This window comes from Alosa sapidissima, chromosome 1 (genome assembly GCF_018492685.1).
Source record: "Alosa sapidissima isolate fAloSap1 chromosome 1, fAloSap1.pri, whole genome shotgun sequence".
Lineage (NCBI taxonomy): Eukaryota > Metazoa > Chordata > Actinopteri > Clupeiformes > Clupeidae > Alosa > Alosa sapidissima.
This window is the reverse complement of record NC_055957.1, coordinates 4,618,516-4,628,516: the sequence shown is the minus strand read 5'-3', so window position 1 is coordinate 4,628,516 and position 10,001 is coordinate 4,618,516. Positions and strand designations below refer to the sequence as shown.

Here is a 10,001-nt window from a genome sequence, read left to right as displayed (position 1 = left end):
TAGCGACCTGGGGAGGGACAGACAGCAGGTGATGTTACAACCCCAGAACCTCACACACTTCACTTGTTATTATGTCTTTCCAATGCATCACACCACAGGCACCACTGCTAAACCAAAACAAGTAGGTGGTTTACTGATGTGCCTGAGTAAGTGAACTCGGAAGTGATGAACCTGCTCTCTATTCTGCTCCCAAAACATAAAGCAGTGGAACAGGAGGTTCAGCACTTCCTCAGAGTAGCTCACCCAGGGCCATCTCTAAACACTGGACTTGGAGGATCACCCCGATGAACGCAACCAACACACTCACTCACTACTGAAAGAAATTAATCAAAATCACGTCATGTATACAGACTTTTTTAAGTGCTCCCATCTGAAAAGCTTTCTTTTCAGTTTTCTCGAACCTGATTTAACCTCTTTTAAGGTTCCTCTCAGGGGCACCTAAACAGGTGTCCACAGTCTGCAAATATTCGGTTGAACAGTCTAACAAAACAGTTTTAAAATAGTTCTTAGGCTATTTAAGCATGCAATTTGTGTCCATGTGTAGGCTATAAGCTACACTTCTGTGAGCCTAAAAGGCACGTTAATAGCCAGCTCAGGACGCGATTTACATCAGGTCGGATTAAATTACGCCTGGCCCTGGGTGCCTGGTCTTTTCTGACAGTCCGTTTCAAAAAGGAGCAACTAGACTTGTTGACGTTCGCTATCGCATAATTTAGGACTTGTTTACTATGTAGGCCTAAGGGATAACGTCCGCCAAGGTGTCCCGTTATTCATAATTAATGGACGAGGCGGATGCAAAGAACTCCCGACGCGCAGCACCCGAGATTGTAACTAGTAGGCTAAACAGCATCACTAACGTGCATCAATCGGGAATTGGCTAAACTGCTTTACTTATTGATCCGGATCAAAGAGACAATAGCTTACAAAGTGGTGTTTTTGTAACTTCAGTGTAGATGATTGTGATTCATTGCAACTTCAGCAATGTAAGGTACCTTCCTTAGGCTACCTTCGAAAAATAGCTCCGTACAGCTTAAGCCCAGTCAGTCTGCCTCAGTGAGCATCCTAAACTTTCTCTGTGTTCAGTCTTCGATCCTGATTGGCTGCATTCGTGCTAACTAACAAATCAGACGGTGTAGTGGGCGGGACAATGCTCTCGACCACAGAGTAGCAAATGCAGGGAGTGAGAGACGCTTTACAGACAAAGTAGCGCGTTTCATTCTTTATCCATTTCAATATTGGCTTATCGGTGGGAAAAATGACCGATACCGATTATTATAAAAATGCTAAATATCGGCCCGACCAATAATTGGTCGACCCCTACACAGAACATTAGGCAACTCATTCCACCATAGAACATAAAACATTAGGCAACTCATTCCAACAACAAGGAATCACAAAGGAAAAAAATTGACTGGTACTAAGCAGGTGCTTTTATCCAAAGCAACACGGACTCGCAACGGTAGGTTGGGGAATCAAACCCAGGTCGAGGGATTGTCAGGAGGTCATGTTACCACTGGCCCACCACGCCCGACTGGTCCGTAGTGAAAGCCGTGTCCCGGGTCATCAGAACTCTGGCACAGTGCCCAGCCCGTCCAACGTGATGCCAACTATGCCAAGGTCACGGGAGCGGCTGGTGTGTTTACCCATAAACTAGGGCACTAGTTACATGCATTTTGTTCACAGGCCGAAAAGCCCCACTGGATGTAAAGTGTGAGGCCAACAGCGCTGGAGGCATCTCCTGAATGTTCCCCGGAGGAGTCCCTGCAGGCTCCTGGCAGCACGCGGCAGGACTGGCACGGCTGCCTTGCCTTGTTTAGTGTGCTGCCGCTGGGATGGAAAGCATGTGGGACTGAGCAGGACTGAGAGGCCATCAGTATGGGCTGCTTTGAAGTGTGTGAAAGAAACAAACATTATTTTATTTTTTTGTTCTGTGTCTGTGCATTCTACTGTATGTTCTATGTATTCTTGTGTTCTGTGTCTTCGTTCATTCTACTGTATGTTCTATGTATTCTTGTGTTCTGTGTCGTCGTGCATTCTACTGTATGTTCTATGTATTCTTGTGCTGTGTCTTCGTGCATTCTACTGTATGTTCTATGTATTCTTGTGTTCTGTGTCTTCGTGCATTCTACTGTATGTTCTATGTATTCTTGTGTTCTGTGTTCTATCACTTCTCTGTTTATCAACGTTGGTTGCTTGTGGTGTGAATCATCACACAGTGATCGAGAAAATAAAAGGCCTCATTTGAAAGTCTTTAGACTGTAGACAAGTACTTCATTTCAATGAGATGTTACAAATTAAAGGCATCATTTGAACGTCTTTAGGCTGTAGACAAGTACTTCATTTCAATGAGATGTTACAAATTAAAGGCATCATTTGAACGTCTTTAGGCTGTAGACAAGTACTTCATTTCAAATGAAATGGTTATAAATACTGTATGTTTTTTTGGAGGAGTGGATGGTGGCAGTAACTTATGTCATGTCTGAGATTCAAATCTGCAAGTCTCTAAAAGACTGTTACCTCGGCCACGACCTCGGCCACGCCCGCGACCTTTGCCCCTGCCCCGCAGTCCTCCTCGGACACTTCCACCATCGCTGCGTACACTCGAGGCGTCGTCATTCAGGTCCTTGTTCTCCCTCCTCCAAGCTGCGTACACACAACACAGACACACACACGGACACACACACACAATAAAAGACAAGTGCACACAAGGTTTAGTAAGTGTCATGCCAAGTCGAGCTCACATGAATGTTTGTGTGTGTGCATTCTGGTGTTGAATGGCAATATAACATTTATTTTCATGTTCTACCTTCATCTCCCTGCTGTATGCATATATGAGTGTGCACTGGTCCATGCCCATGTATACATTGCTGTGTGTGTGTGTGTGTGTGTGTGTGTGTGTGTGTGTGTGTGTGTGTGTGTGTGTGTGTGTGTGTGCATCCATCCCTCACCTCCTCTCCTGCGCTGGGTGGTGTTCTGGGCAGTCTCTCCCTCGTCCGGTCCCTCCCCTGTGGGTGGGTTGGCGGCCGGCTCCTGTTGGGCCTCGCGGTTCTCCTTGCTGTCGCTGCCGTCGCTGCCCGCCTCCTGCTTCCTGTCCGAGCCTCGTCTCTTGTCGCGCCGCGGGCCCTGGCCCTTACGTCCAGCCGAGTTTATGAGGTTCTGCTGCTGAGGGCCACAACCAAGGCACGATTAGAGACCCGCTTCCGCGCGCGCACACACACTCACACACACTTTCTAGGTCACACACACATGCACAGCGTCGCTCAGCTGGAAGCTAATCACTGTGTACATTAGGACACTGATGAAATGCATGCACACACACACACACACACACACACACACACACACACGTGACCAGGTTGTTAGCTGCTCCTCAGCATGTGCATGAAGACCAGTTAAACATCAACAGGAACTGACCACAACTCATAACGGACTTTCAAAAGCAAAAAAGCCTACTGTTGACCTCTGTTAAAAACTGCATTTGGTACATTCAGAACGTTGAATATGTCCAAATATGTGGACATTTACATCCCCATTAGACATCATAACTGCCCTCTCAGAGCACATTAATAAACTATTATTACGACAGGCTTGTAGTGCGGCCAAAGCTGCCATTTCCAAAGTCACCTCAGGTCATGCCGGAGTTTATGATTCCACTTTAATGAGTCAACATCGCTTATCAACGCGGCCATTCACGCCTGGCTACGAGGAGATTTACTGTTGATTCAACGCAGGTAATGTGCAAGTTCACAATTTAATAAGGCCCTTTATCATTGAGTACACTGGGCCAGCACGTTCCTGTGTTGGGTCCATCTGGTGGCCACGTTTGGTACTGACAGGACGGGGGACCTGCTGTTTTGCCCAAGACAGCTGCAGCTGTTATTCTTGATGATATAATACATGCAGGTACCACTAACTGCACACGGCCTCCAAATCCCCTGATAATCTGAAGAGATCTCTGCAGAGGCACCACCAGACACAGCTCCAGGGTGTGTGTGTGTGCTTATGTGCGTGCGTGCATGCATGTGTGCGTGTGCGTGTATGCATGTGTGCGTATTGGGGTGTCAACTTATCTAAGCATGTGTTAATGCACAAACAGGTTTGTCGAATTGTCACTGTGTGTGTATGTATATTGTAATAATAAATAAATAATAAATCACCTCTTTGTTGGCCAGCTCTCCTGGGGTGGGCCAGTTTGTGATGTCACTGAAGTCACTCGACTGCAAAATAAAAGCACACAGGTCACAGATGACCATCAGCAGATGAACAGCACAGGGCACAGATGACCATCAGCAGATGAACAGCACAGGGCACAGATGAGCATCAGCAGAGTCCCTACAAATCTCCCCTGGTCTGCCAGGCATTTTTCAGATGGCGACGCTATGGTACAGTATGGTATGGTATTGTTTGGTATGATAATGTATGGTACGTTATGGTATGATAATGTATGATATTGTATGGTATGATAAGGTATGGTATAATAATGTATGGTACGGTATGGTATAATAATGTATGGTACGGTATGGTATGATAATGTATGGCATGGTATGATAATGTATGGTACGGTATGGTATGATAATGTATGGTACGGCATGGTATAATAATGTGTATGGTATAATAATGTATGGTACGGTATGGTATGATAATGTATGGCATGGTATGATAATGTATGGTACGGTATGGTATGATAATGTATGGTACCGGTGTGCGGACTACTCCGCACTCTTCCCACACAGCACAGCGTTCTAATGTGCAGGCCATCTTCATAGTGCAGCGTTCTAATGTTCTAATGCGCAGGCCATCTTCACAGCGCAGCGTTCTAATGTTCTAATGTGCAGGCCATCTTCATAGCGCAGCGTTCTAATGTTCTAATGTGCAGGCCATCTTCATAGCGCAGCATTCTAATGTTCTAATGTGCAGGCCATCTTCATAGCGCAGCGTTCTAATGTTCTAATGTGCAGGCCATCTTCATAGCGCAGCGTTCTAATGTTCTAATGCGCAGGCAATCTTCATAGCGCAGCGTTCTAATGTGCAGGCCATCTTCATTCTCCAGATATGCAACAACTACAGCTCCACAGCTGCTGGAACATCTCCACACATCTGCTGATGCCTTAGTGGAGAGATTTCGCTGCGGTTTACTTTAAAGAACTCCCTGGCCAACCAAATTCCCAGAATTCCTTGTGCCAGATCAGATTCCTGTGTGTCCCAATGTGGACCAGAGATGGAGGTTGACACACTTTTAAACAGTGTGTGACGGTCATACCCTATGTGTGTGGTGTGAGTGTGTAATAGTATCCTTCAACAGCATATACAGTATTACACCCTGGCCAACATGACACGAGTGTGGCACTTGAACACAGGCGTCATGTGGGACCCTCTGACATATCTGTGAGAATGTCAGCCGCCCGCATGTATCTCTCCCTCTCTCATGTTTTTGAATAGAAACCCAAGCTGAACTCACTCAGAGAGCGGGCAGGAATAATCTCTCTCTCTCTCTCACAAATAAAGAAAAGGGGGAAAGAGGGAGAGAGAAACAAAAACATTCTTTTGAAATAAACTGTGTCTTTATTTTCCAGAAGTGACCGCGTAGCTGTGACCTCTCCACAACCACAGGAGTGGGGAGAGGAGAGGAGATATGGCTGTGGGTTAGCCAATCATTGGAACTGTTTGCTACTGGAAGGGACATTTAACCCAGAGTGTCAACATATAAAAACACAAACACCCACTCAGCCAGTCCTCCGTCAGCCCAACCATGTGTGCCCCCCCCCCCCCCCCCTCAGGCAGACTAGGATTGTGATTAGCTGGTGGTGACCCTGGACCTAGTAGTCACAGCCCTATGGTGCACTGTGTCAGTGTGTCACTTTCTGGCTGTTAACCAACACTGGACACTCCACCACTTCTGTCTTACTCTTACACACCACATACAGCCACTGCGCATACACACACGCACAAATGCACCCAGACAAGGACACACACATACACACACACACGGACAGACACACACACAGGGACACGGACACACACACACACACGTTACCTTGCTGGATTTCCTGGAGCGAGGCTTTGCGGCGCGGACCACTTTGGCTGGACTCTGCGGCTCTGTGAACACACACAGATAAAAGTGAGAAGGTGACCATGTGTGTTTGTTCAACCGTGGAACACCACACCACGAACCGTCCAAATTCAACAAACACCATCCTCCATCTGACCGGCCGATTCAACTGGCTCTGAAGACTGTAAGCCGGGGCCATGGTGCCAGGCATTGCCTTATATAATAAACTCATCTTGTTTGGCTACATTTCACTGAATCTCCTTGGACTGCGCGTAGTACAGGATGGCTACTACATTTCTTTATTCTGTAGTCGGTGTGTTTTGAGGGCATGTGTAGAGGATGACTCAGATCAAAGTTTTACAGCTTTACTCTAGTTCAGAGAAATGACCGGTGTCCGTGGCAACCTTGACACCCGGAGTCATTTTAACAAAGGAGAGAAAAACAAAAGGAAATGCAATAAGCAGGTTCTACTACATGTGCTCTCAGGCAGAGCAGTGGGTTCTACTACATGTGCTCTCAGGCAGAGCAGTGGGTTCTACTACATGTGCTCTCAGGCAGAGCAGTGGGTTCTACTACATGTGCTCTAAGGCAGAGCAGTGGGTTCTACTACATGTGCTCTAAGGCAGAGCAGTGGGTTCTACTACATGTGCTCTCAGGCAGAGCAGTGGGTTCTACTACATGTGCTCTCAGGCAGAGCAGTGGGTTCTATTGCATGTGCTCTCAGGCAGAGCAGTGGTTTCTATTGCATGTGCTCTCAGGCAGAGCAGTGGGTTCTACGTGAGATAAGGTTCCACGATAAGAGTTCCATGGAACAAGTGGATGTTTGCATTCCCTTCCTAAATACATTTCATCTGCAGAGGAAAACAGCTGAATCAGCATGTCAGCGGAGTTCATGTAAAATGGCTGCCCTTTTTCCAGGATGATGACATTGGGCAGCCCGGCATTAACACACAAGAACACCTGTTGAACAAGGTCTGCCATCCACACACGTCAACCATTAACTGCCCAGGAGCAAACAGTAAGAGTGTATTTACAACAGACCCTCGGCCACGGGTAGCCATGGTCAACACGCGCTGCCTCTCTCTCTCCCTGATCCTGTCTCTCTCCGTCCGTCCGTCTGTCTGTCTGTCTCTGTCTCTGATCCTCTCTCTCTCCCTCTCGGCCACCCATTCTCTCTCACTCTCACAATGTCAGGTCCCTATGGTATGTGGGCCGTTGTTCATTAACAATGGGTTGCCAGGAAATATTTGTCGCAGCAACAAAATACATGACATGCAGAATCAACTCCCCTGCTTCAGGATATAATGAGACCTAAATTCGTGGTAACAGTGTAACTAGTTAACAGATTATAGCTAATGTCATAATGCTAAATCACACAAAATGTCAATATTGAAGGGCCAACACAAGAGGATGTTTTTTACTGCTAAGAGCCAAACCAAACAAGAGTGTCAACGCCATGTTTCTCTGAATACCATGTTGACAATACATTAGGCTGACAAACAAAGTCACTGTTCACTCCTGTTGGTTTGTTTTCATTAACTTGCTGCACTTTCAAGCGGAACGAATCACCATTAGGGCTGTCACTTTTGTGAAAAAAATCCTGTTCGATTTTTGAGACATAAATGTTCATTGAATCGATTGTAAAATCGATTTTATAATGTCTAAAGACATTGACATTTCCGTTTTCAACGCCAAATATAGGCCAATCCACAAACAACTAACAGGCATTAGGACGAATGTAAAGAGGGCGCTTGTAGACGCAAGCCAGCAAATATTTCTGATGATTTATTGGCGTGAAGTTTCGTGCACAATGACAAACAGAAGTGCAACATTCTCGAAAAACAATAAGCAGAGTGGACTGCCATTACATCAGTGACAAACATTACTGCAGGCTTCAACGTAGCTGTGTCTGTGTTTACGATTAGAAATGTCAAACAAATTTCGCCTACATAGAACTCGATTGCACAGTTTGCATAGCCTACCGCTTTGTTCTTCTCCATAGTTTGATATACCAAAAATCCGAAGTACTTCCATATCGAACTCCTCAAGTTATTAGGGCCCATCACTCGTCTCTCTCATGTCGCACAGACTGATCGCGTTGTGCTCCATTTTTTGGCAAAACACGAGCAGCACAGCAGCTGATTGAAACAGTGGTTTCCGGTGCGTAAAATTAGTGGGAATTTTCTTTTTAGCTTTCGCAATGCTTACTGCACTTCGGAATTCTTTTATATGCTTATATTCTTGTTTGTGAATTTTGTTACATCTATCCTTTTTATTTGTTTAATTCGTTTAAAATTAATAGTGTACATATTTGGTTAAAATCAATTCACTATTTTAGTTTTCGAAACTTGTGTTGTTTGGTCCAATCGATTGTGCAATCGATTTTCGAACGTAAAGTGACAGCCCTAATCACCATTCCCCCCCCCCACATGCACCGGCATGTAGCACACTGCTTACAAAACCAGTTTGAGAAAGCCGCCTATGCCGCCGGAAACAGAGAAAATATAGGCCTACAAGAAACGGGGAAGGATCGAAAAAAGAAGAGAAGAGAAATGTGACAGGATTTTACAGGCACAGAGCAGGCCGCCCAACCCTGGGAGTGTCAGGGGTCCTTTATCATCAGGGATGGCCTGCTCGATAAGGCCCTTAGAGTTGGAAAACAGCGTCGGGTGTGACCACACTCACTGATACTGCCTTGGCAGCACCACTGCTATTGGAGAGAACTGAGGGACCTCCGTCTAGCACGCATCCCATGAAGCACCCGCACGGGGTCAGGTGGAAATGCTCACAGCAGAAGCAATGTGTCAAAAAATACAACAACAAGAAAACACAAGTCATTCAGGAAACAGTGAACGTGCCACCAGGACTTGTGGTTCACACACAAGACACCTTCTAGAGATCTGCTTTGTTTAACCTGACAGTATGGCATACTTCCACATCATTATGTGTGTGTGTGTGTCTGGCTAATAAATCACACCGGCATACATAGCCTACTTTCTCAGTATTTTGCTTGTCTATTGTTTGCAACATAGTGAGCAGCTTGGTTTTTAAAGCATAGTACACCCACACACACCCACGGCTATTCTTGAAAAGGCTACATAAATTAAAAAATGAAGTCCTTGTTGGTTTCCACAGAACTGGAGCATATGAAAGGTCTGACTCACATGAACTTTATGAGGAGAATGTGTTGTGTGTGTGTAACGCTGAACATCTCTTTTCATTTACAGTCATGCTGAAGCCATGCCACTCTGTCACAACTTTCCCATTTGAGACAGCAATGCATTGTGAGATCTCAACCTTTTAAATTAGACACAGTGTAATCTAATTATGAGATGCAGGGTAATCTAATTATGACCAGACTTGATGCCAAAATTCTCTCCCCTACAAGGCCTCTGGAGAATTACTCTCATTATGACTGATGCAGGCAAAAAGCATGCTACTGCTGCAATGCAAATCCTTGTGAAGTAATGCCCAACACATGAAGCATTAAGTGAAAAGCAAACCTGACATCTGTAAATGATGACATTGAATATTATTGTTGGTATCTTTCAACTGGTTAAGCCTACAATGTTTCTCATGGATAACTTGGCCATTTTCTTTGCCACTTTCAAGGAATTCAACAATCTATCATTAGTTAGCCTACATTACTCATGTTTCAACTATCCAATAACTATTCAAGTGTCACCTGTTGAATGTTGTCTAACTAAAGAACATAACATTGCAGTACACAGATCTGCACTGCAATATGTAATGTACAATTGACAAGTTCGTCGCAATATGTTGTTGATGCACAATGTAATGTCACTGGAGTAATGTGTCAACGCCTGCTAATAAACTGGGGGAATCATGCATCTTCAGCTTCAAACGATTAGTTATTACGTTGCCGTGATGCGAAACACAGTATCAGGTTAATTTCCGAAAGAATTATGTCCAATTTGTTTGAATATTGTGA

General features: G+C 45.2%; 1 protein-coding gene across 4 annotated transcripts in view; it reads right to left on the bottom strand.

Moving 5' to 3' along the window:
- The window catches only part of larp1b (La ribonucleoprotein 1B), a 37,296-nt gene that overhangs the window by 25,143 nt on the left and 2,152 nt on the right, over positions 1-10,001 (bottom strand). For 3 of the 4 annotated variants that reach the window (XM_042084278.1, XM_042084286.1, XM_042084307.1), the window contains exons 2-6: positions 6,035-6,096; positions 4,158-4,217; positions 2,949-3,162; positions 2,518-2,643; positions 1-7 (exon numbers count right to left, since the gene is read on the bottom strand). The exon at positions 1-7 is cut by the window's left edge and continues 165 nt beyond it. In XM_042084278.1, coding sequence (XP_041940212.1) covers positions 1-7; positions 2,518-2,643; positions 2,949-3,162; positions 4,158-4,217; positions 6,035-6,096 — 469 coding nt within the window. The remainder of the gene's footprint in view (positions 8-2,517; positions 2,644-2,948; positions 3,163-4,157; positions 4,218-6,034; positions 6,097-10,001) is intronic. The other variant, XM_042084296.1, reaches the window with a different exon arrangement.